The sequence below is a fragment of the Phocoena phocoena genome, chromosome 3 (assembly GCF_963924675.1).
Source record: "Phocoena phocoena chromosome 3, mPhoPho1.1, whole genome shotgun sequence".
In the NCBI taxonomy this organism is placed as follows: Eukaryota; Metazoa; Chordata; class Mammalia; order Artiodactyla; family Phocoenidae; genus Phocoena; species Phocoena phocoena.
Window position 1 is genome coordinate 9,478,382 of NC_089221.1, and position 27,434 is coordinate 9,505,815.

Consider the following 27,434-nt stretch of genomic DNA (forward strand, 5'->3'; position numbering starts at 1 on the left):
ATACGTCAGGTTATGTGGTGGAGGGAATTAAGGTTGCTAATCAGTTGGGGAGATTACCCTGGATTATCTGGGGGGGGGGTGGGGCATGGAATCCTGAGGGTCCTATAAACAAAAGAGGGAGGCAGAAGAGTTAGAGTGAAACCCCGTGAGAAGGACGTGACCTGCTATTGCTGGCTTTAGAGATGCAGGAAGGGGCCATGAGACAAGGAATGTGGGCGGCCTTGAGAAGCTGTAAAGACAAGGAAACAGATGCCTCCCTTGAGACTCCAGAAGGAATTCAGCCCTGTGGACACTTGATTTTAGCCCCAAAAGACCCATTTTGGACTCCTGATCTCTAAGATGGTAAGATAATAGGTTTGTGTTTTTAAGCTGCTATGTTTGTGGCTATTTGTTATAGCAGCAACAGGAAACTAACCCGGTATGTAGGTACTGAGAAGAGTTCCTGGCACACAGCAAGTGCTATACAAGGATTTAGATCATTAACAATGGTGGAGATGGTACTCCTGGGAGGTCCAGAGCTTGTGACTTAGATCTAATGGGTCCATGATGGAGTCCTGGCTCTGCCATTTAATGAGCTGTGTGACCTTGGCCAAAGTGTGAAACCTCTCTGTGCTTCTATTTCCTCCCAAAGTCCCCACTGCCAAATCGGAGATTAGGTCTCAACATATGGATTTTGGGGGAACCAAACATTCAGACCAGTGCATCAACCTTTTGACCTTTGTCCTGGATTTGAGGAACCGAGGGAAGAGGAAAAAAATACCAAATTTTTACAAAGGACAAGATAATGATGGAAAAAAAATTGAACTGAGATAAGTTTTATTTTATTTTTTAAGTTTAAGTTTAAATTTTTTTATTGAAGTATAGTTGATTTACAATGTCATGTCAGTTTCAGGCACACAAAATCTGAAAAAGAAGAGATAAGCTGTCTTTTTAAAAGCATGCCAACTTGGCTATCACTTTTCAGGCACCAGCTGTGTGACAGCCACCATTTAAGGCAGGGAAGATCATTCCATTTTACAGATGAGGTCTGAAGCTTTCAGTAACTTATACCAGATTGCACCACTTTTTCTAGTCCTAGGTTGGGACTGGAAAGGCAGTGAGAGCTGTCAGGGTCCAGATCCTGCACTGTTCCCACCTATGACTGGAATCTGGCAAAAGGCACTGTATATGTTTGACATGACTACTGTGGGCAGGAAAACCAAGCAGGAAAACCAGTTTTCAGGGTATATTTCGGCACCTTTGCCATTCCAAGGCTTTCTTGTCAGCTTCTCAAGGTTTCATGGGCTGCTAATCCCACAGGCTTTGAGTCAACCTGATTTTCTATTTCAAGCATCCTCTCAGCATCAAAAAAGGAACTGGCATGAAAGCAGGTAAACACAGGGCAATGCATGAAAGGGAGAAAAGTCTCTCCCTGAAAAGAAAATGTTATGGCATAAGTCAGAACGAGTTTTAAATCAGCTCAAACTGATTTTTCTTACATCAAAGACTTGGGAGAATAAACTCCTTTCTCATACGGCTGTTCATGTTCCCTGGGGCACCTCCATGCCTCTGTTTAACAAATGACCACTGGGGAATAAATCCGCCGTTTTGAGAAATGTTTTATAATCTACCTGTGGCTGAGGGATGATTCTGAGAGAAGCTGGATGGCGGGGAGAGGAAGGAGAGACAGAGTGGGGATGGGGAGGGCGGAAGGGAGACAGAGGAAGTGGTAGAGAGGGATGGATGGGGGTGGCCCCAGGGGTTGAACTTATCTCTCCTTAAGCTTGGTTTGGCAGGGTTACCAAGTCAAGAGCTTTTCTCTGCAGGGGCAGGAAAAAAAGAAAAAAAGGAAGACGGGCACCGCCCTCCTTGGGGACACCAGCAGAAGGTGGGTGGCAGCTGGTGGTTTTGGTTTCCATATCCATTGCTGTCAACAGAGCTTTCGTAGTTCCTCTTGGTCACCAGGGTCATTTTGACTCCTTATTTTCTATTAGAAAGGGCTAATTTGGAAGCTGTCTGTAGAACGCTCCACCATATGTTACCCTTTCAACAAACTGTTCCAGTTACCCGGAGCTGAGCTGAGAGCGTGCGTGGAATCCAGGCTCTTTCACTCATTAACTTCGCTGGCCTCAAAGACAGCGTGCACACATTTTTCCCTCCTCTAACTTGTCACTGAGAAGAAGTGGCCAAGCAGAGGGCTGAGTGGAAAGTGATGGGACAATAATAATACGTTAAAACTCAATAGCACATTCTGGCCAGCAGAGCACTGCTGAGTAGTTTATCACATTTGATCCTTTCAACAGCTATAAGGATCCTCCTTGTCTCAAAGCTGAGGTCACCCGGGTCCTGTCCTTGGTCATCGGGAGGAAGAGATGGCACATTTTCCAGCACGCTCCTGGGGCCAAGCTTAGCATTCTTGCTGCTCAATCAGGAATATCTGAGTCTTCTGTTTTTTCTTCTTTTAATCTTTATTTTCTATTGGAGCATCGTTGATTCACAATGTTGTGTTAGTTTCAGGTGTACAGCAAAGAGATTCAGTTATACATATACGTGTATCTATTCTTTCTCCAATTCTTTTCCCATTTAGTTTATTACAGAATATTGAGCAGAGTTCCTTGTGCTCTACAGTAGGTCCTTGTTGATTATTTATTTTAAATATAGTGGTGTGTACATCAATCCCAAACTCCCAATTTATCCCCTCTCCCTCCCATCTTTCCCCTTTGGTAACCATAATTTTGTTTTCTAAGTCTGTGAGTCTGCTTCTGTTTTGTAAATAAGTTCATTTGCATCATATTTTTTAGAGTCTGCATATAAGCGGTATCAGATATTTGTCTTTGTCTGACTCACTTCACTTAGTATGAGCTTCTCTAGGTCCATCCATGTTGCTGCAAATGGCATGATTTCAAGGAATATCTAAGTTTTCTGACTCCAGCCCTAAATGGTCCTCAGTCTTTCAGTTTCCTCTTTTGGGGGAAATGTGGACATTAACAAGGAGAATCTCCAAGGTCTCCCGAGAGATTGAGGAGTCTGGTCCTCTGACACATCAGAAGAAAGATGTGCATGCCTCACAGCACTCTGATTTTGGACCATGCTCCTGAAGGCTGCCTTACTCACCCAGTGGTGGGCACTGGACCAAGACAAGAGGCCGTTGACTCTTATTTTATTCTCAACTACAAGGCCCAGACACTAGTAAAGCTTGCTTGGTATCCATAGGCTTAGCATCCCCTGCGTTAGTCTTTACCACTTTGAATATTAAGATGCCTAGCATTGCAGCTTCTGTGAATTATGAATTACCTTCAGTAGCTCTTTTCAAAATTCCTCTATTGTGTTAACAGGTATCTGTAAATACTCAAGACATCTTGACTGGTTGTTTCTTCAGGGACTTAATTTTCCTGTCAATGATATTAAAAGGTCTAAAATGGCTGTTAAGGGCATTTACAAGAGAGGTTGATTAAATCTTTTCTATCATATTTCAGTTTTGAAATTGATGTCATATACGGTAAATGAATGGATGCAAATGTAACTGAGTGGCAGTGATAAAATGACAGCCAGTGTCATAACTGGAGTCAGCTGGTACTCAAAGGGCTAGAGTCCCAGAAAAGATCATGGGTCCTAAACTTTAGGGAGTAGGGCTCAGGCATCAGGAATTTTCTAGCTTTTCTAGTAATTTAGTTTTCTAGTTTTTTTTAGTAATTTTCTCAATTTTTCCGTCACTCTAATGTGTAGAGAAGTGCCATGGCAAATCATCCCCATGCCAACGAGTAACTAAATGGATAAAATCGCTCTTATTTGTTCTTTATCTGACCTTACAACTAAGTTACATTATATCGTATTGCCGACTAGTGTCCATTTCAAAGCTGTATCTACTAAGGCGGTTCTCAATCCAAGATGCACATCGAATCACCTAATGAACTTTCAGAGGAATAGAAATCGGAGATGAGAGTTGGACACTCAGATTCACTCAGAGGGCTGTGATGGGGTCTAGGCACATGAATTTATTAAATGTTCCAAAGGCAATTCCGAAGAAGAGTTGGTATTAAAAACCATGGGATTGAGGCTTTGGTTCAGAACCAGGGCCAATTTTTGGCTCCCTATGGTATATCTGGCAATATCTAGAGCCATTTTTGTTTGTCACAACTGGGCTGCGGGAAGGATGCTACTGGCATCTAGTGGGTGGAGACCAGGGATGCCGCTCATCATCCTACAGTGCACAGGGCAGCCCCCAGCAAAGAACTGGACCCAAATGTCAACAGAGTGGCTCTGGAGAAGGTCTTATTAAGGTATCGCATGTATTAAGGTCTTATTAAGGTATCACATTCATCACATGTATTACTTGAAAGCATCAGTAAAGTCTGTGTTGATACCAGGATATTAGGAAATTACAAAGTTTTTATTGAAAACGAACCAAAACTCATCAAAAGACAAGTGAAGACAAAGCAAAATAGCTCAACGCTGGTGAAGCCCATCCAATTCTATTTTGGTTTGCGAAATAAAGCACTGAATGGACGCTGATGATGGATGCTTTGACAGGCTCGTTTATGTAGCATTTTGACGGCATTTATTTAGACTTCATCAGGCATTCCTTGCATGGCATTGGACAAAATTAAGTTGTTCAAGAGCTATCTTGTAAGAATATAGGATTATTCAACTCTCAGGTAGTTTTAATATTTCTTTTTCTTTTGCCAATGGATTGTAGAAAATAAAGCTAGAAGATTGTGGGCAACCTGGTATGTGAGAGTTTATACACTCATCTGGAACACCTGTAGTTACAATAACTTAATCTAAATTTTTATTCACTACTAATCAAGAATTAAGTGTCTAGGCTAGGATTAAACGTCGATATAGATCTCAGAGTGAAGGTAGTAAACATCGCATTAACTCTCCATCCTTGTTAGCCACTGTTTGGTCCCCTGGGCATCCTTCTTCTCTAAGATGCTTCACCTATGCAAATTCAACAAACCTTGCTATCGATCTCGCTGCTCCCCAGCGCAGACTGAATCACGTAGAGCAGCGCATCCGTGAGCCCATCACATTCCCGCATCCTCCTGCGGGCCTCCTCTCCGGCTGAACTAACATTCCTGCAAAGCAAAAGGATGTGTCAGCGCCCTTCACGGTGGTCACCTCCTCTCATAGTTTTAACCAAAACACTTTCCTTGCCTTTTCAGGTTTACCAAGAATATAATCAGGGGGGACGGCCTCCACAAAAGCATCCTAGAATTAGGTGAGTCACAGATATCTGCAAGGAAACTCTCTAAATGGAGAATGCAGAATTCCAAACACGTGATCCGTGAGAGTCCTGTGACTGCTAAGAAGGGAGACTTTGGCCAAGTCTTCAAGGTCTGCTTCATTTACAATTGACCAGGGAATCAGAAGCTCTTTGATTCAAAGGATTCTTCTTCTTTGAGAAGTTTGAAATACTTTTCAAACACAACGCTTTCAACTTACTGAAGTATTTTAGAGATCTAATTTCACCTGCTTCAAAAAGATACCTACCTTGGCCCTGCCAGAGGTAAACTTCTAGAAATTTATTCTAAGAACACAGAGATTTCTGTGAAAATTTAGTCATCGGTTTGCCTATGGCACCTTTTATGGGTAGGAGTTGCCCAAACTCCTTCCTACAATGGCACAGCCTGAGCTAAAGCCAACAGAAGGGGCCCCTTGTAATGAAATGCACGGCTGGGAGACAGAGAGAGCTTCCAGAAGGTACAAAAGACATGAGACAATCTAGTCAAAGGTGAATCTTTGGGGTGCTTTTAGTTATTCCACCTGAGAGGGTGTTCTGGTCTTCCTCTCCAACCGTGATTAAGGATTCAGTTCCAGCAGAGAACTTTTGCAGTAACTGAATGAGAGACAGCACAGGCTATTAGAGGGCTGCTGGAGGAGATGAGTTAATGAAAGGTACAAAGGGCCTGAAAAAATTTAGAAACTGTGGGGAAGGGTGATGGAAAGAGAGAATGATCTAGGTAGGACAATGGTTCTCAAGCTATGGCTACTATCAGAATCACCTGGAGGGCATGTTCATGGAGATAGCTGGGCCTCACCTTGAGATCACTGGTGGAGTCCAGTAATTTGCATACTTGGTGATGCTCACACTGAAGACCTAAACTAAAGTAGCTCTAACTCTACTTCTAGGGGGAGGGTTTGGTTGGGGAGGGTAGTGTTCTTCAGTGACTGCTGGGGCCAGCCATGGGGCAGATTCCAAGAACCTGTGGCCTTAGAGCACACAGGATTGGTGAACAGAATGAATCTTCAAACCCATGCTGTAATTGACACAAGTGTTCTCATTTCATTTTTCCAACATCTTTCCCTGTTATACTTCATTCTGTTTTACAGATAAGAGAACTGAGGCTCAGACAGGTTGTCCAAGGCTACACAGGTAGTAAGCGGAGAAGGTCTGCCCAGGTCTGTGAAGGACAGGAAAGCAAAGGCTTCAGGCTTGGTGTACAATATGGACTATACCTTTCAGGAATTAAATCAAAATAAAATAGGCTCAATGCTAAAATGCTACTGAACATAAATGTTTTCTTTAATATCTAAAAAGTTCTGCAGACATGTTTAAGGACGATCTATCAGTGTTTTAATGTAACACTGGGAAAGGTTATTCAATTCACATTAGTATTTTTGGCATTTGCTGATCTTAAAATATAAACAAAACTCCTCAGTTCCTTAGATAACGTAACTGAGCAAATACTGGCAGCATTTTTATGGAAAGTGTTATAGAATCTGTCTTGGGGTGGCCAACCCTCGTTCTGACAGCATCTCTGGGAGGGAGGAAAGAAATCTTTCTGCAAAAGAAAAAGTGGTGAGAGGCACTCTGGTATTATTATTAGAAGGATGGTCTTTGTAAAAGAGCATTTTTAGAGCATTTCTCCTTGAAATGATTTTCACCAGGTCGAGCTTTGACACTGTTAGCGTACTAGGTTTGTCAAAAATTCCAATCATTACAGCATTCAAAAAGAAAAGAATTCCAATCAGACCTCTTTGGTCTGAAGAACACTGGGTGCAACGTATGACTGTCAGTCTTAAATCCTGCCTCTTTGTGCTTTGATGAGGTCATGTTTCCAAAGACAGAAGAATGGAATTTGGACTTGAAAGAACTGTAGGGATAGCTCATGTACACCTTAGTCTCGAATATCCTCTAGCCTTTCCCCTTATCCACGAATGCTCAGTCTTTCCTTTGAGTGGCTTCACGATGGGGGCAGGCTGCCTCCTGATTCACAAATAAACGTCCTCACGATGTCCTATTTTCACTGGTAGTCAATGAACGGGCAGGGGCAACCGATGGGAAAGATCAGGAATTAACAACTTTGTCAACGTTACATGTTTTCAACATTAATTTGAGCATTTTCTTATTCTGCTTTGTTCTAGTCTAGTCTCCTCCACAATTAAAAAAAATTATTAACTGACTACTATATTAAAATATGTAAGATATTACATATTAAAATGTGTCAGATACTGAGAAATGAGAAAGACTAATATTATAAGTTAAGGTCCCAGTAGGGAAGAGGAAGTAATTAGGACACACACATAAACACCACCCCTCACAATGATACAGAGGGGAGAGTGCAGTTACCACAGCGTCTGCTGGTAGGATGAGGCTCCATATGTATTTTTAAGTGAACTGAGGTGTGAACACGTCTCTCTTTCAATGAGTAACTGTGTCCTTCAAGCCTTTGGGGTTGGGTTTCCGCTTTTTATCAACTATTCCCGAACAAGTGAAACATATCACAAGATTACCTTTGGTTGTTCACTCTGGAGGAGAGGAGGTTTCCTTTCCTTGCTTCCCCCCCGTCCCAACACAAAATTTACTATACTTGTGCGTTTCACGGTTTAAAAATAAAAATCCCAATAGCCTTATGTGTTGGTCACTGAACAGTTAGTTGTAATTATGGTCCCAGGTAGGTATCTGATAAAGAGCCCATGTCCAACCTACAAAGTTCCTCCTTCCCGTTGTACTTAAATCATCTTCTGCTCGTCTTGAGGGAGGTGATTTCCATGTCTGGCTAGAAACTGGTGCAGTGAAATTCTATGCATAAACGTAACACCGAAACAAAGACTTGTAATTACTTTGTAAAAAGCACAATGATGCTATAATAGCTACTCCTTAGAAATAATCTCTATAATCTTGATTGAACTGCCAGTTGCTATGTCATTTCTGCTTAAAGTAGATTCTATAATCTTTTTATCTAATAGATGAAAAATAAACACAATCTATTTTTATATCTTACAATTAAAAGATATAAAATCTCTTACAGTCTCTCTTCTTCAAAGGTAACTCGCTAAACTGCTCTATTTTCCCTGTCTTCAGTGCTGTTTCCCATCTCATTACTCGGAGACTTCCTTACTCACTACGCTCATTAAAAAAAAAAAATCAATATACGTGCTCATAGGATCCATAGTGGAACTTACACGAAAGACTCTGGATTGCATGATGACACTTCAGATGGTCAGGATATGGGGGATCGAATCACACAGAAAACCAAGGGATGAGATTTTTGAGTAATCAAGCTACTTGAAATTAATCTCTCCCTTCTCCGTACTCCCTTAGCTCTTTGAATCTCCATTATTGATCACCATTGATTTTGAATTGGAACTATTTAGGCTGTGACCTTATTGCCGCCTCGGGGCCTTCAGGAGGGTATTTGTATACCCAGCATGCAGGTGAGTGCCCGACATGTCCAAGGTGCTCACTGCCAGTTGGCTATTACATGCGCATTCAGCTCTTCCATGGGATTGGAGTTCACATGCAGTCCATGACTGACTGACCTCTGCGCTCCACGCTTATTGGGTAAGTATCAGATGTCCGTTACACCATCAGTGCAGCCTTCTCACCTTGTGGTTTGTGCTCTGCCACTACAACCCCCATCCTGGATTATTCAGGGCTGTCTCAATTTGCGAAGAAAGATAAAGCAGTTGCAAAGTGTATAATTTGGGGGCTGGAACTTGTTCAGTTTGAAGTTTCTTACGCTTGTTAATATTATCGATCAACCACACCGTGTGGCGAGCGATGTGCACAGTCTCGCCACCTGAAGCCAACCAGGCTGTCCCAGTGTCACACCCACCTCACCCTCTGGCTTGTAGGAAGGGTTTCCTGGTTTGAGATTAGTTTGTCTTGCTGGGCTCTCTGTTCTCTCCTCTCCTCTCCACCCCACCTGATCCTTGGGCCGTTATAATCCGGCCTCCATAGGGGTTCCTCTCATACCTGGCCCACCCCCAGCCCCTGGAGTCCTGGGTTCCAGCCCTAGCTAAAACTCCATGATGTGGAGGAGGGATGGGATGCATCCTCTTTCTGGTTGTCTACTCCTTGGTCCCCGGTGCGGGTCCACTGATTAGGAACTCAGTGAGCGACTGCTGAATGAAATGATGCACGGTGGTTTTCAGGTCTGTCTCCTTCTAGACCAGAAGTACTCTGCCAGGGTGATTTTGCCACCGGGAAACATTTACTGATGTCTGGGCACCAAAGGACATTTTGGTTGTCACAAATGTGGAGGGAGGGGGTGTTACCAAGAAGTTCCAATCAAAATCAGCAGTGCCGTCGTTGCGAGCAGGACACTGCTCCCAAACCTGGGTTCCAGGAATCAAGTGTATTTGTCTCCTTGGGGAAACAGCAGCTATGCCTCGTTCTCTCCTACGAAAGGCCTTGGGAGAACTTGTCTCTGGGTTCCAAAATCACCGACCAGAAACCCCCAATCTTTTCCTCTCTGGGAAAGCTGAGTGTGCAGGGCCTGGGAGGAAGGGGTCCTCTGTGCGGCCAGCTGGGTCAACACAGCAAAAGCCACCCAGCCAGATTCTCTCACTCCAGGTGCGACAGTTACGGGGTCCTCGGTGTTGTGTGAGCCCTGCCATGTCTGTCCTTCCCCCTCTCTCTTCACTCAGAGGAGCTGTGCCACAGAAGCCACTAGGGCTCATCCTTTGGATTTGTAGCTTCTCTGTAGAAAGGGAGGAGCTTGTCTCCTTCTTATCACTCAGTAACCTCAATGAAGATGGATGCTCTGGTGTACCTGGTACGGGGCTACCTAGGGGCGAAGGCACATAAATGCCTTCTCTTGGTCTCCTCATCCGGAACGAGCCTACAGGGATGGTTTGACATCACTGCATCACAGGGACACACAGCCAGGTGCTCAGGGCCTGGGCAGAGTCCCAGAGATAAATGTCTACTGCTTCAGCTGCTTCTCCCTCAGAGCCTCCCACCCAGGGGTGAGTGAGACCCCATGTGGACCACTGGGGCACCATGGGGGGTGTGTTGTACCACAAGCACACAGAGAGGGTGGGGAAGAATGGAAGGTTTCACACCGCCCTGACAACCTCATTTTCTTAACTTTGATCACTGATCTGTAAACAATCTCAAACTAATGTAAACACATTAAAACAACGGGGGAATGTCTCAGTAAAAGTAAACATCCACGCTTTCCTTCTCCTCTGTCCAAGGACATTACTGTGACCATTTGGTGTTTATCATTCAAGATTGTTTTCTACTCATACAAATAAAACACGTAGGAATGTTTTGGCTTTTCGCCACAGTGGTTGCTCAGGCACTGTGCCTGTGTCCTTCAAAAGCGTATCATTGTCTATTTTTTAAAATTATTATCCTATTAATAGACATCCAAGTTATTTTAAACTTTTTAGTGTAGTAAGCAATGTTCAACTGAAATTTGGAGGAGTTGTGAGTTTTGCCAGCTGGACCCTGCGGAACCATTTTAGGAAGAAAGGGTAGCAGAGATAAATCAGTTCAAACCAACAAAACGACCCACCCTGATTGGCACCTACTGTGCTCCACACCCAGTGCCAAGTCTTGGGATAAAGAGGAAAACACCTGGCCCTTGAACTTAGGAGTCCACGGTCCAAGAAAGTAAGCAGACATACATTTGATGGGCCTGAATCTGATATCATCAGCATGAAACTAGCAGTATGAAGAATTTGGGAACCAATCCCCCTTGGAAGTGATGTCCAGGCACTTCCAGTGAAATCTAGATGTTCCTAGAAAGTGAACCCTGGATGACATGGATGGAAGTTTTACGACTCACGTTTATTTAAGGTGTAATTAAAATCTTTGCTTAAGTTATAATTCTGTAAACTTGGACATCAACTGTTTTCTTTAACATTTGTACCATCAAGTCATGGGTTGGGACTTAAGAAGTAAGAAGACAGAGTACACTACATGCGTTCTTAGTAAGAAAGCATTTCGTGAAAATTTAGTGGAAAGTGCCTTCAAATTTGAAGGGTACACATGGGCTTAGGGGCAGTTTTAGGTGAACAGCCTGTGTAAATACCAACCAAGCACAGTCATGCAGAGGTGGGGTCTCTGGGTCACTCTCGGCATGAACAGAAGATAGGATCTGGCAGTGAGAGGTGGCATTCCGTGGCAAATATCAATTCTGGCACATAGCTGATACATTTTTACTAAGCCTGGGATCCTAAGCCAGCCCCTTGTATGTACTAAAACCACGGTGGGCTCATGGTTCACCACCGTAACCTTGTCGATGCTCTTACCAAACCACATAACCTGTGCTAAGTCCTCCTTGACATCTAGCTGCTGGCAGCCCAGGTGGGTTGCTCTGAGTGCCAGGCAGTGCATCACCAGACCTTCTCCTCCTGCCTGTTGTAGCTCAGCAGGAACACGCAGGTGAACATTCATGACATTTGGGCTCCCCCCACCTGCCTGGTGAATTCAAGTCACTCCAGAAGCATTTTCAGTGTTGCCTTTTTCTGACATCCTACCCAGAGAGCAGAGCCAAGGATGACAGAGGATAAGTCCCTGGCTTTGAAACCTTGCAGTTGGGATTTGCTGGGCTGGGTTTCCAAGTTGCTTTGGACCAGCACTCCATTTTATTTTCCACGTCTCCCTTTCTGGAACTGGAATGTCTATAACTATTGTCCTGTGCCTGTCCCAGCACTGTATGTTGGGGGAAGATAACCTGTTTCTTTAGAATCATAGGTTCACAGGTGAAGAGAAATTGTTCCCCAGCAGCTGTACTTCATGGGTTACTCATCTACATTGGATTTAGATGATTCTGATTATGGACTATTGAGCTGAAGAGATTTAGGACTTTGAGTTGATGCTGTAATTGGGATGAGACCTTGGGATGAGATGAAAATACGTGGGGTGGATGTGGATCTTTGGGGACCAGAGGGTGCACTGTGGTGGACAAACAATGGCCCCCCAAGATGTCTATGTCCTAATCCCTGGAAACTGAATGGATTACCTTACATGGAAAAAGGGACTTTGCAGATGGAATTAAGGTTATGGACTCTAAAATAGGGAGACTGTCCTGGATGATCCCTGTGGGCCCAACTTAATCACATGAGCCTTAAAAGCAGAGAACATTCTCTGGCTGGAGTCAGAGAGATGCAGCAGAAGGGAAGTCAGAGAGATCCCAGCATGAAGTTTCAACTTCCTGTTGCTGGTTCTGACGTATGGGGGCCACATGCAAAGATGAGAGAGAGAGGCGGCTGGCTTCCAGCTGACAGCCGGAAAGGAAACAGAGACATCAGTCCTACAGACACAAGGAACTGGGTTCTGGCCACAACCTGAAGGAGCTTGAAAGCAGATTCTCCCAAGAGCCACTAGAAAGGAACACAACCCTGCCCATACCTTGATTTTAAGTTGGTGAGACTGGAGTCAGACTTCCAATCCACAGAAACAAACTGTAGGATAAGGGCTTCCCTGGTGGCGCAGTGGTTGGGAGTCTGCCTGCCGATGCAGGGGACACGGGTTCGTGCCCCGGTCCGGGAAGATCCCACATGCCGCGGAGCGGCTGGGCCCGTGAGCCATGGCCGCTGAGCCTGTGCGTTCGGAGCCCGTGCCCCGCAATGGGAGAGGCCACAACAGTGAGAGGCCCGCATACCGCAAAAAAAAAAACAAAAAACAAAAAAAAACTGTAGGATAATAAATCTGTGCTGTTCTAAGTCACTAAGTTCATAGTAATTTGTTACAGCAGCAATAGGGAACAATACACAACATTTAGCTTTTGCTCAAGGGTAAGTGGAGTTCTTCTCAACACCATCCCTAAATGTTTCACACTCCATCATTTCCCTGGAAAAGTGCTTATCTGCAACGGGCTCATGCAAGTTTTAAGATATTTCCAGATGATCAAATAATTGTATTGATTTGATCAAGACCCAAATACCCCATATATAAGACGATAAAAATTCTTCCTAATGGGATGAGGTGCTGCCCTCGACTGTGCAAGGCCAGGAGATATTCTATGTAACTCAGAGCATACTAAGGCCCTCTGCACAGGAAATATTGATGTGATATGACGATGCACCATGAAGTATGTTGCTCTTCTTTTCCCCATCTCTGATCTGATTAACCACGAGAGCGCCACCAGGTCAGTGGGTATCAGCTTGCTCTCCTGCTTAGCTGAAATCCTTCACTTCTGCCAGTCCTCTTTCTGGCAGAAGAGTTGCCTGAAAGCCTCAGTCTTCACGGCTTCGAGGGAACAGAAAGTGCAGCAGCTGGTACTCTACACTGCGTGGGAAACAAGTGTGTGGATTGTAAGGGAGAGAAATGAAGCCGCTTCCCAGCTCTGATTGAGTGAAGTCTGTAGTGTGGCCTCCTTGCTTTAAGTGAATTCCCAGAACGTCATCTGAAATGCTAACCCTAAGTACCAAATGGTAGGAACGGCATTAGGAATAGCCCTACCTCCACAAATTTTATTGGGTACAATAACGGGAGGTTGAATTTACTTGAAAAGCTCTTGATTTCTCTCTCTGCATATGTGTTTTTAAAGCTGGTACTTCATTATAGTCAAGTCAGAACAATTTCCAGAGAAATCAATTTCCCTTTTTCTTTCTTTCTTTTTTTTAAGATTAGCTCAGTCCTGCTGCTTAGATTCCTGCTATGCACCTTACTGTCTTCTCCCAAGGAAGGCAATTTCTTTATAAATCAGGACAGTGATAGCTCAGTGATTGCTTTGCTGAGCTGCAGAGACAGAATGCTTCAGTGGCCTAAAGGACAACTACGTACCGAGCCAGCAGTAAACCCCACTGCCATGCTGTCCTCAGAGCGAAGGTCCCCTGTTGACACTGCCGCCTCCATTCAGGAACGTAAACCAGCAGAGACAGACGGAGGAGCCCCTCTGACATTGACTGTTCAATGCTGTCCCTTTTGAGGACCACCTAGATGCGTGCCTTCTGAAGTCAGCCACGCATCCCACACACTGTTCCGGAGATGCCCAGAGCAGAACCAGAAACACCCGCGTTAACAGACACCCTATTGCTGTCAAGTACTACCTAGGGTTTCAGCTCCATGATTCCAATTAAAATTGATGGATGCCACAGAGTTAAGTGCTCTATGAAATGTCTGCTCAAAGTTTCCTGTTGGGCTAAATTACAAGGAAATTGTAGGGGAAAAAAGGGTGAATGCTGTGTGGCTAAAACCGTTACCTGTGAACCTAATTGTGCCCATGATTTTTTTGTGCTCTGTGAACACCCACAATTGTTTTCTAGCCTGTAGTTACTGGACCACATCGTGAGCTTGGAGCAGTGCCACGTGGCCCAATCGATGCCCACCTGCCCTGTTTTCCACTAACTCCTGAAATATTTCACTCAGGTACATCTGTGGTGGGCTTTTCTTTCTGGAGTGCAGACTCAGGGTCAGGATGCAACTCACATTGGAAGCCCCCAGGTCCCACCTCTGTCCTGGCACCTCGGCATCCCGTCAAGTCTATGTACCACCATCACCACCGCAATGAGCATTTCCATAGAACAAAACCATTTGCCAGCCCTGGCCTGATTACAAATGCAACAACAGCAAAAAGCAAATGTCATGGGTCAAAATGCAAATGAAGTTCAAACATGAATTAAAAACAGTGTTTTCTTCTTTTTCTGCTAAACCAGCGATCAACCAGATCGAGTTAGCACAAATCACAAAACCTGAGTTTTAAAGCACACGTAATAAATAAATATGCTAGGAAACTGTGAAATAGAAATGCGGTATTCACTTCACCAAGCCGACAGCTTCCAGGAAAATGAGCATCGCGGCTAAATAAATAATGAGTAGGGCTGAGGCCATCCAATTCTGGGTATTTTGAGTCCTCCATCTTCTAAGAAGTAGGAGAACAAAGCTGACTGATAAGGGATTATAGGTAATTGGCTACTTGCCTTTTAAATGTCAGACTGTGGGTTTGAACACTTTCAAGATTTGGCATTATTTCTGGATTATTAATCGCTATTATGAAAACCACCTTTCTCATTTTCATTCCAATTCAACACCTAATTCTCCATATGCAGTCAGGTAGTCTTTCAATTTATTTACTTACAGGAAATTTTAACAAATCATACTTCAAACACTTATTAAAGCTGGGAATCCATGTGATTTTTTAAAGCTCACTCATCTAGATGATACATTTTCCTTGAGGTGCATTTCTTGTTTTCATCATTGCTTTGATCACTCACAGATAACATTGAGTCCCAGAAACAACAATCAAAAAACTCAAAGTATCACCAGAGGCAAAGAAGTGCATTTCCTCTCCTGTATTCCCTCTTCTTTCTGCTTCTACCCTACTGTGCTCCGTGCAGTTCCCCAGCCCCTCCAAAATATGACTTTGTTCTGGGTGTTTACTGTCAGACTGTTGCCATCAGCATTTCTCTAAGCTGAGGGCTCACTGTCCTTGCCCAGCATGGTAGGGTTAAGGGGTTAGAAGAGGGAGACACCGGAAACAGAAGGCAAAAGCCCCTGTTACTCCGTTGCTCCAGGCCAGATGCCTGCTGGTAACAACATCCCTCTCCGCTTCAAACATTTTTGTTTGCTTGTTTCCTTACATTTCTTTTTTGAAAGACGACTCCTTAAATTTGTGGCCAAAATGCTAATAAAAATAGTCCCTGGATCAAAACAGCTTAAGCCTCATGTCCAAATGCGAAGCAAGTGATTAAAAAAAAAAAAAAACAAAAAAAAACTTTTCCTTTAATCTCTTAAAATGTACCCATCTCTCCTAATTGCTATTTCATGAATTTAGACGTTTTGATGACTCGTTCAGCAGCCTTTTATCTGGGCCAAAGAACATGATAAATGATGAAAAATCTAGACTCCAGTTAATTTGGCCAGAGATTATCGTATAGTTCTAGCTAAGAGAAACGAACAAAGAAAGCCAATCTTTGGCCAAAAATGAATGAAAGCTGCAGAAGGTGTCTCTGGACCACCGTCTTTTCTTCTTGGTTTGGAATGGAAATATCTAGTGTAGGAGTGATGGGTGACAGGAGGGAGAAGAAACTCTAAGAATACATATATAATTTGCGTGAGGAAAACATACAGAAAACTCAGTAAAACTAAGATCACTTGTCTTTTAATTTTTTTCTGAAAGTGAGAACAGTATACTTTTAATCTTAAATACTGAAACATCTTTAATTTCTGGAAGACATTTCTGAGAGACTTATTAAAAGAAAGTAGAAGCCAACTTCTTAAAGAGGCGCCCATTAATTTCTGGAAGACATTTCTGAGAGACTTATTAAAAGAAAGTAGAAGCCAACTTCTTAAAGAGGCGTGCCAATGTGGCCTTTCGAGTTTATGCACTGCTCTTAATCGCAATTTAGGAATAATGTTGGAAAAATCAGTATCAGAACAATTCAAAGAAACTCACATTTTAAAATCAAGTTTAATTGTCTGCCTCCATTATTGCTATGACTGGACTTTTTCTTCTTGGTTGTGGGAAGGGCAAATTCTAAAGATGTCTCTTCAATATCACATGACGTCATGCACATGTGGCATCTCATTTTAAAAAATGACACAAATGAACTTATTTACAAAACAAACAGGACTTAACAGATATCGAAAACAAACTTACGGTTAGCAAAGGGGAAATGTGGGGGGGAGGGATAAATCAGGAGTTTGGGATGAACATAGACACACTACTATACGTAAGATGGATAACCAACAAGGACCTACTGTAGAGCAAGGGAACTCTACTCAATATTCCGTGATAGCATATATGAGAAATGAATTTGAAAAAGAATGAATACATGTATATGTAGAACTGAATCACTTTGTTGTACACCTGAAACTAACACAGCATTGTAAATCAACTGTACTCCAATAAAATTAAAAAACAAAAACCAAAAAACCACTTAAAAAAAAAATGTCTCTTCAAGATGGCTGACCCCTGGTGGTTCAATCAAACACTCAAACACTAACCTAGGCACTGCTGTGAAGGGGCTTTGCAGACGGAATTAAGGTTACTAATCAGCTGACCTTAAGGCAGGGCAACGATCCTGAGTTTTTAGGATCATTTTTAGGAATGAGGATTCCTGGGCTCAGTGTCATCACGTGAGCTCTTAAATACAAAAGAGGGAGAGGCAGAGGGTCAGTCCAGGCTGACTGAGGGGCTTGGAGAGATGGGGAAAGGTTAGGATAGAGGAGCCTGACATTGCTGATTCTGCAGGATGAAGGAAGGGGACCACCATCCAGGGCAGGTGGTGGCCTCTGGAAGCTAAGAACACCTCCCAGCCTCCAGCCAGCAAGGGAATGAGGCTCTCAGTCTACAGCTGCAAGGACCTGAATGTGGCCACTGACCTAAAAGAGCCAGGAAGTAGGTCCTCCCCAGAGCTTCCTGAGAAGAGCCGCTGGCAGACACCTTGACTTTGGATTTGTGAGACTTCAAGCAGAGAGACCAACCGAGCTCCCTGGACTTCTGATGTAAACCACTCTGAGATAGTTAAGTCTGTGTTGTTCCAACCCCCTAAATTTGTGGTAATTTGATACGGCAGCGATGGAAAAACCACTCCATTTGCACAGCCACAGAAGAAAAAAATATTCCTATCTTTCATAAATGTTCACTTTAACATTTCTGCTAAAGTATTTCAAAACTTTGAGACAAACTTTTTGCATTTTCCAATGGAGGCATTTTAGAGGTTCTGAATGATGAGATACCGTCGTTAGGATTTTTAGATGACTCTTGCTGCAGGAATGTAAGCTAAATGCATCTCTCAGCAACTCCAGATAACCTAATGTGACTTTTCTTGGCTTACTACCATCAGATGGCTTGCTCTCAACATGAGTACAGGATAATGGCACTGCTGGGTGCAAATTTCCTTTTAGTGCTTTAGGGGTGAAGCGAGTCATGCTTTAAAAAAATCCAAGATTTATAATGCTGCATAGAAAGGTCACACAGCAAAGACACTTTGAGCAGCCACAGAGCCTTGTTAAAAACAGCTCACAGGTTGCCCGTGAAGAGTCTGGTTTCACTGTCTCTCCTCGTCACTCTAAATAAGTTCTTCAATTAGACGGTTTCTCACCTGTTATGGTACGCGGTGCCATTCTCCTGATGCTGAACAAATGTTAAGGTTTTATTTAAAAACTGTACCCTTAAGCAGCTCATGGGCCATCCTGAGAATAACTTAAAAACAAAAGACAAGACTTGTACCTTTCACTACGGGCCCAGGGCACGTGTGTGTGTCGTCTGGCTTCACTGCCCTTTGTAAATGATAATGGTTCCTGGAATTCTGGCACAAGACACACAAAACGACTTCATGAGAAAAATGTCAAGGCATCAATGCACTATAAAAATAATCTAGAAAATATCATTTGGAAACACAAGGTTTTTCTAACACTCACTTTATTATGATTACTCTTACTACCAATCCTTTTATATGTGCTAATATGGGACGGTTTTCATCTGTTAATGAATTAAGAAAAAAAGTTACAGCAAAGACAGGATAGAATGATTCCATTTTTGTGCAAAAGGGAAGCAGGGAGAGGATCCTTATATGTTATACAGATTCACCAGCTATCAGACCAGTAGACACAGTGAACGAATGTCGGGAGCCATATAAGAAGTGCCTTTGAGTCTCAGCACGGACGAGACCCATAGTGCCTAGCAAAGCTGGTACTATCAGGTACAAATATGGAGAAGCAAAGCTCTCCTCTGTGTGGTTCCCCTTGTTTTCCCCTGGTTTTGCTTAAAGTGATTTTTATAGGATTACTATTAGTGTTAGGAAATATCCCCAGTGCCGACGGAGGGTTTAGGGAAAAACCCCAACTTAGGGTAAAACCAAAAAAGACTCCGGCTCCCCCAATGACTACACCCGAAATCCCCACTCCCAGGCCAGGACATTGGGTGCAGGGAAACACAACAGGAGCATTTGTGTGGCAAGAGCTTACGTTAGAAGAAAAGCTAGATGAACTATGGCCCCCCTGGGGAGTAATAGATATGCTGGGAAATATTTGGGTAAGGTGGCGAGGAGGATTTATGCTACGTTGGGTGTATTCAAAGCTGGATGAAGTAGGCTACATGGCAAGCTTATACAAGTTACATTGCTCTTTGTGCAGAAATGCTTATAAAGGACAAATTATATATTGTAAGTATTTTGCAAAGGAATTTGCTAATAGGTTTAAGGTAGAATGTCCACCCCCAAAGCCTCCCAAATAATTATAAGGAAAAATGTGCGATGTCTGAAGGATAACGGTGAACGTGTAAAGCCTGTGGGAGAGAATTTTTATTACTGTATGGGTTTGTAATTGTTAAGAGAAGAATATGCTTAAGTTTTGGGTTTGTAATTGTTAAGAGAAGAATGTACTTAAGTTTTGGGTTTGTAATTGTTAAGAGAAGAATGTACTTAAGTTTTGGGTTTGTAATTGTTAAGAGGAGAGTGTGCTTAAGTTTGTACCTTGATTAATGGCCTGATTAAATAGAATGTGCAAATACAAGAACATCTGCTTTTAAGAAAGGTGAAGAAACCGCAAACAGAATTCCAGACCTAGATGTGACCAAGATATACCTAACCACAGGGGACGAAAGAGACCACAGGAGATAAGAAGATTACCTGATCATAAAACCTGCCTAACCTGCTGATATAATCTTTTGATGTAAATGACCTTTGGTTTTACTGTTGTGTACCTTTATTTTGTGGCTTTGGTATGAGAACTAGAATGTTAAGATTGAAAGTGAGATTGCCTCACAGTATAAAAAGCTTCGGAATTATAACAATAAATTGGCAGATCCTCGCATCCTCTGAGGTGTCTTGCGTTCTGTCCACGCCGACTCCGTCTCCCCTTTGGGTGAAACCTGTCCGGCTGGGGCTGGTCCCCGGCAAACGAATCCATTATTTCCAATAATCCAATATTCCCCTAAAATTCCCCAAGAAACACAATGTGCTACTTTAGTTTTAATCACAAGTACTCATCACAGAACATGCTAAAAATCAAGTCTATAGTTTATTTCCACATCAAAGAAATTGAGAATTGCTTCAGGTGTAAAGCAAAAGTTCTTTCTTTTTTTCTTCCACATGGACACACCTCAAGGACAGTGTGCCCATGACCGACACCCTCCCATCAGCACTGGCCACTGGCAGTGTGGGGAGATGTCGGGGGGGCTTGTGGGTAACAAGCAGCTACAAGGCAGCCAGCCACAGCCTTACCCCTGCTCTCCATCTGGTCTGCATCACAGCGGATGGGCAGAGACACTTACCTCTAAATTAGTGGTGGTGTCCTTGGTTTGTTTGTTTGGTTTTAATTCTGATTTCCCTCACCATGGAGCCCCTGAATTACACTGGGGATGAACAGAATAGGAAGAATGAGGGTGACAAGGAGTCTTTACGAAGTATATTTGTGGTCACAGTGATCAACAGAGGTGACTAAAGAAGAAATCTTAAAAGCTGAGAAAAAAAAAGAGAGAAAAATGTAATGGAGAAAAAGAAAAGTAGTGCTAACTGGGACCTGTTCAGGGGGTTTCCTTAAACGTTATTTTGCTGTGCACCGAACACGTTAACTTGCTGGGTAAATATGGTGTCACTCTTGCTCGGATCCTGTGTTACCCGCACATCTACATCCAGTCAGCCAGCAGGTTAAGTCAGTGCCAATGTCAAAGCATCTCCAGAATCCTCCTCCATGGCTACTGCCAGGTCCATAGCACTGGCATCTCTTGTCTCTTAATCGGTCTCTCTGCTTCTGCCCTCATTCTGAAACTGAGCAGGACCTTGTAGGACTCCTGGGCACAAAAGTCTGTCTGTGTCCCCCCGTTTCTTGTTTGTAGGAAATAGGTTTCATTCAGCCTCCATGACCTTCCCTGAGTCCCAAAGGGCAGGTTCAAACAGTTGGTTGCTAATTAGGGAAGAGGGGGGATGTGGAGACAAGGGAGGAGCAATCAAAAGAAACAACAGTGCAGCCTTGGGGCAGGGTCCTGGTTCCCCCTCAAGGATACACATAACAGTATCTTTGAGCTGTTCTGCAGATACTAGAACCCTACCAGGTGGGAGAAGTTAACTGTCTGCTGCCCACAAGCACACACATCCCTTCCGCTCTGGTTGGAACCAGAAGGTTGATGATGCTGATTCCATGTACCTCCCCACAAACCAATCAGAAGAATGTCCACAAGCTCATCATGCCCTCTGCAAACCATTAGGATAAAACTCCTCACTAGCCCCCCCAGGTCAGGACACACAGTTTTGAGGGCATTAGCCTGTTGTGTCCCCTTTGCCTGGCAAAGCAATGCTTTTCTACTTCACCCAAAACTCTGTCTCCGAGATTCAATTCGGTACCGGTGTATAGAGGCCAAATTTTGGCTACAGTTCCCCCACCTCCCAGGGAAGCTTCAGTGATTCTTCTAAGATGTACATTGGGGGCTTCCCTAGTGGCGCAGTGGTTGAGAGTCCACCTGCCGATGCAGGGGACACGGGTTCGTGCCCCGGTCTGGGAAGATCCCACATGCTGCGGAGCGGCTGGACCCGTGAGACATGGGCCCGTGAGCCATGGCCAATGAGCCTGCGTGTCTGGAACCTGTGCTTCGCAATGGGAGAGGTCACAACAGTGAGAGGCCCGTGTATAGCAAAAAAAAAAAAAAAAAGATGTACATTGGAGCACGAGTCCACCACCCCAAGACATTCCATTGTACTCAGAGTCAAACTCAAGGTCCTGCCCATGACACATGGCCGGGACACTCTTCCTTCTTTGTCACTTGGCCAACTCCTACTCATCTTTCTTGTCTTTTTCACAGGAAGGCTTTCCCTGTTCCCCTGACTGGGTGAAATCCCTTTGTTCTATGCTCATTCATTGTACGCTTTCATAATTCTCACCCCACTTATACTACTTGCTTACTGCCCCCTGGCATCTGCCCATTCCACACTCAGGTCACAGAGCACCATACTACTCTGGGAAAGAGCTAGAGGCTGGGCAGCTGGCCTGCAAGAAGGACAGCTGTGGGAAGGATGGGCAGCTATGCAAGCTGACAAAGTGAAGACAAACTCTGACTAGGGTTAGGAAAAAACCGACAGATGCCCTCAGCCAGCAGGTCTGCACTCCTGCACTCAGAGGCACAGGCTGGCAGTAGGCAGCCCTCGATGGTCCTGTGTCTCCACCCGGGGCCTACTTTGGTCTGTGACTAAATATGCAACGCTGCTTGTGATTGATTTCTTTGCTTGTCAAGTGGATGATAACTTTCTAGCATGGGAAGGAGACAGAGGACTAAGTGACAGCAATACTAATGTACTGTAGCCACAGAAAGGACATAAAATTGGAAACCAGCCTCCAGCCGCCCGCTCCTTCTCCAGCCCTGGTCCATAGAGAGTTCAGAGACAGACCAGGCCACCTTCTTATCTCGTTAAAGGAATTTCAGGCAAGACACTCTGGAGTTGCAGGTAGTGGGGCTTCTTGGGGAGCCAGGGAGAAGGATATGCACAGGGACGCGCCATGAACAGCTCCACACCCTTCTCTTAGCAGGTCCTGATTTGTGTAATACAATGTTTGTGAAATGTTGGCATTCATTTGTAAAGAATGGAAGTATTTTATGCTCTGAAACTCAGCCTGGGGGAGTAGAAAAGCTTTGGTGTCAAATTTCCACTCTGATATTATCAGCCTGGCCTTGGACAACCCATTTAAGCTCTCTGGCCCTCAGTTTCTCCATCTGTAAAGTGGGCTTCTATTTGAGAGGCTTAGACGAGGCATAGTCTGTGAAGTACCCAGGGGCCAGAGGGGACCCAACGCTGAGCTCTCAACTCTCCCCTGATCATTCCCAGTAGCTCCCAAGACTTGCATTCCAATTGCATGATGGCTGCTGTTCAGAGCCTGCCGCCAGCAGTTAAAGTGAGTTTCCTGTGGGTCAGGCCCTGTGCCGAGCTATTTATGTGCATGGCTGCAGGACCAGCATAAGGGTGAGGTGAACGAGGCCTTTACTCAGTGTAAAATTTGGAGGGGGGGGGGTACTCCAAAAATTCAATGATCATCAGAAATAATAGGTAATTTTTTTTTTTAATTAATTAATTAATTTATTTATTTTTGGCTGTGTTAGGTCTTCGTTTCTGTGCAAGGGCTTTCTCTAGTTGCGGCAAGCGGGAGCCACTCTTCATCGCGGTGCGTGGGCCTCTCACTATCGCGGCCTCTCTTGTTGGGAGCACAGGCTCCAGACGTGCAGGCTCAGTAGTTGTGGCTCACGGGCCTAGTTGCTCCGTGGCATGTGGGATCTTCCCAGACCAGGGCTCGAACCTGTGTCCACTGCATTGGCAGGCAGATTCTCAACCACTGCGCCACCAGGGAAGCCCAATAGGTAATTTTTAATTGTGATAAAATATAAATAACAAAATTTATCATCTTAACCTTTTTTTTTTTTTTTTTTGCGGTACGCGGGCCTCTCACTGTTGTGGCCTCTCCCGTTGCAGAGCACAGGCTCTGGACGCGCAGGCTCAGCGGCCATGGCTCACGGGCCCAGCCGCTCCATGGCATGTGGGATCTTCCCGGACCAGGGCACCAACCCGTGTCCCCTGCATCGGCAGGCGGACTCTCAACCACTGCGCCACCAGGGAAGCCCAGTGCCTTTCTTTTAAGGACTCATGCAGAGTGCTATAAAGAGAAATGGCCTTAATAATCCAACAGTTGGAGAGAAAACTTCTCTGGAATGAATAGCCAAAAGAAAAGGCAAACAAGGTGAGAAAAAGAGAATAGTCTAGCCCAGAAAATGTAATGGGATGGACATACATAAAATAGGCAGGGAAACAATTTGACAGTTCCTAAAATCTTATACCAAGAGGGACCATACAATCCAGCAATTCTGCTCCTAAATGTATGCCCCAAAGAATGAAAATAGGGGCTCAAACAAATAGAGGGACATGTTAATAGCAGCATTAGTCATGGTACCCAAAGGGCAGACACAGCCCAAATGTCCATCGATGGATGAATGGATAAACAGAATGTGGTATATCCATCCAAAGAAATATTCGTCAGTCCACTATAAGAAGGAATGAAATACTCATCCAAGCTACAACATGGATGAACCTTGAAGCCATTATGCTAAGTGAAAGAAGCCAGTCACAAAAGGCTATACATTACATGACTCCATTTAAATGAAATATCCAGAATAGGTAAATCCAAAAAGACAGAACACAGACTGGTGATCACCAGGGCCAGCAGGAGGGAGAATAGGGAGTAACCATTTAATGGGTTCAGAGTTTCTTCTTGGGGTCATGAAGATATTTTGGAACTAGATAGAGGTGGTTGCACTACATTGGGAAAGTACTAAATGCCACTGAATTGTTCACTTCTAAATGGTTCATTTTATGTTAAATGAAAGAAAAGTAAGCTGGGGGGGAAGGAAATGCTGGGGATGTAGGGGTTCATGCCAGAGTGAAAATAGAAGGGTCCCCTTGAGGAGAGGGATGCAGTTTTGCGGCTGGTCAGATTGACCCACGGGCCAGGTGAATCTGATCTTTGTGGTTCATCGTACTTCTGGACCTTTGGCTTCACTTAAATCAAAGGCTTCGGAGCATAAAAAGTTCCTATATAAAGAAGAGGAATCTTACAGTCCTTGAGAGGTGACAGGTAAGGGCTCCAGAAATGTCGGCTCCAACATTTCTCCAACAATGTTCCTATCTCAGTGGTCACGTGGGTGCTTCAGACCCACAGCTTTGCCTTTCTGAGCTGTGGTCCCCTGCTGGCCTCAGTGGAAAGATGCTCAGACACTTGTCTTCTGAAGGTCTCTGTCTAAGCTTGCAGGGGATCCTGGCTGGGTGCTTGAGGGGAAACAGGAGGATAATCTGTCTCAATCATCTCCCCTCAAATAGAAACGAGCCCTGGAAAATCATAACAGGCCCCAGCATCAGTTCCTTTTTGAGTCTATTACTAGGGGTCCTGGCTGCTGACAACTGGCTCCATCTGATTTGGGAAGCACTGGCCTCTTAATCTATTTCAGCTGCTTAAAAGTGACAGGGGTCAAGGACAAATGACATTTAATCAGCTTTGCTAGTCAGGATGGCAGTGCTGCCTGCAGAGGAGAAATAAGTAAAGTTCCTTTATGTTCTAGGAAGAAACTTATCAGCACTCCCTTCATAGGTGCTAAGGAAAAATAGCCTTTCAGGTCCTGTTAAGATTCTAAGACCTGAAACCAGTTTCCTCCAAAACATGGGAGGAAGGACCCACTCTATGCAACAGACCACAAGCCACACTTCCTGGCAGGTTTTACAAGGACATGGTGCTTTTTCTTCCCTGAAATAATTATTTTTTGCAGTAAGCTTCATTGGCTGTAACCACTTGACCCAAACTTGTGCAAAATAGAGAGCTCTTAGAGCAGTGAGTGCCAACGGCAATGACGATGCTTTTATTTGGCAGAGCCCTCGTTTGTTTATATAAATTAGCCTGCAATTACCAATAACACTGTTGGTCCAAAATAAGGTCAGGCCAAATGTAATGCCGGGAAGAACAATGGTCTGGACACGGAAGTCCAGACAGGGCTATCATGGAGAATTATGGGGGATGATTAATTAGCTGGCCTCTTCCTGGGTATCGCCGTTCTCTCATAACATCTTTGTGCTAACACAGCTCCTTTCTGGTAATAAGTTACCTTAAGAGAAAAGTAATTAGCTGTTGGGATTCATTAGCCCCAGTCAGTGCATCCACAGCACGGCATCTCCTTGCTACTGGAGTGCCTGTTAATGGGGAATAACGATGTATTTGTCTTTCTATGGGCCAATAACAAATGACGTAGGCTTAGTCTGAAGTCCTGGCATGTTTGTCCTTTTACTTAGCAGACTGAAAAACTGAAAGTGACTTTATGATACAGACTTAGAAAAGCACAGGGTCCTGAAAATCTAGTGTGAAGGTTGTCACGTTTTTCCTAACTATTGCTTCTTTTGCTTAAACCTTTTGGAGGCAAGAAAATGTAGACCAAGCATGAAATCTGGACAGGGCTCCCCTCTCTTTGACTTTTCTCTGCTTAAGAAGGACACTTTAGTTGGTACTTCCAGAAGCTTCTGCCACCTCGGAATGAGAACTTCCTAATAAGCACTAAAGAATGATTTTTACCTTCAGTAGCTTCCCCAGTGCTCGGGGAACTCTCTATGAGATGCTGAGGATCGCGTAGCAGAGGCAACATGAAAGTCCACGATGCAGGTACCCCAGTGGGGAGTCTCTATTCTGCCCACCTGCACCTCTGCTTCTTATGATCTTCATGCAGCCATAGCTCTCTGAGTACAAAGACCCCATTTCTCATCCCTCCCTATCGCAGCTTCAAAGAGTGATGGAGAGGAACCCAGGGAACCAGACGTCACAGTCAGCCTCCCCTGCAGCTGTTTGTCAAATGCCCTGCAGTGAACAGTCATGGACACCTGTACAGGGACACAAGGAAATCACTAACCCAGGAAAGGGGGCCTGTGAGAACAGGAGGGCAACTGGAAAATTTTCTACTCTTTTTTTCAAATATTCTTGGTCACCTAAGGAAGAAATTAAATTTATTTCAAATAGACCCAAGGAAGAGAATAAGGAGAGCGGCAGAATTAAGAGACAGGCTGGGTGGGGCAGAGCTGCACATCCAGCTCTTCACTCTGAATCCATAAGATGGTGGCTAGGAGGGTGCTCTCTGAACTGGTGCTTCTGGACAATGTTATTCATGGCTCTCATTGACTATGTTTCTCTTTCCTCCAAGAGCAGTCATAACTGCAAGTTGGAGATCTTCATCAATGTTACTGAACATGGGTTAGCCTCTGTGTGTGCTCTGATGTTCTTCTGTGAATTGTACCACCTCCTTGGTTGTTTTGTCCCAACTCTGGTAAATATTGGCTCTATTTCAAAATAAATGTCACTTTGAAAAGGGAAAGGAGAAATGGTATGAAAACAGATGGATTGAAGTATTGGAGAAGATTAGTATGTAAGCAATAAGTAAAACTGTTTGGCGAGCTCTTTCTTCTTCAATTTATGGTTAATAGACTTGTTTCTTAGCTTTTCCTCCAGGGAAGCTACTTCTGAAGCAATGTAATATAATTTGGGAGGCAGAAGAAGGAAAATTATATTTTTAATATTAAGAAGTTATGAAAGATTTTAAGAAGGAACCAGCACTTACAATTTGCTTTTTATTTATCAGGGAGCTAACACTTTATAACCCAATGGTTTACAGGAATAAATATTAAACATCATTGTCTACCAATTGGGAATTAACTAAACTTTCTCATTTAACCTTTTTTTTTGTTTTTTTTTGTTTTTGCGATATGCGGGCCTCTCACTGTTGTGGCCTCTCCCGTTGCGGAGCACAGGCTCCGGATGCGCA

At 44.0% G+C, this 27,434-nt stretch overlaps 1 protein-coding gene across 3 annotated transcripts in view; it reads right to left on the reverse strand.

Annotated features, from left to right (window-relative positions):
• CTNND2 (catenin delta 2) overlaps positions 1-27,434 on the reverse strand; it is a 434,854-nt gene that overhangs the window by 136,078 nt on the left and 271,342 nt on the right. For all 3 annotated transcript variants that reach the window (XM_065874257.1, XM_065874256.1, XM_065874255.1), the window contains one exon: positions 4,940-5,057. In XM_065874257.1, the coding sequence (XP_065730329.1) occupies positions 4,940-5,057 (118 nt within the window). The remainder of the gene's footprint in view (positions 1-4,939; positions 5,058-27,434) is intronic.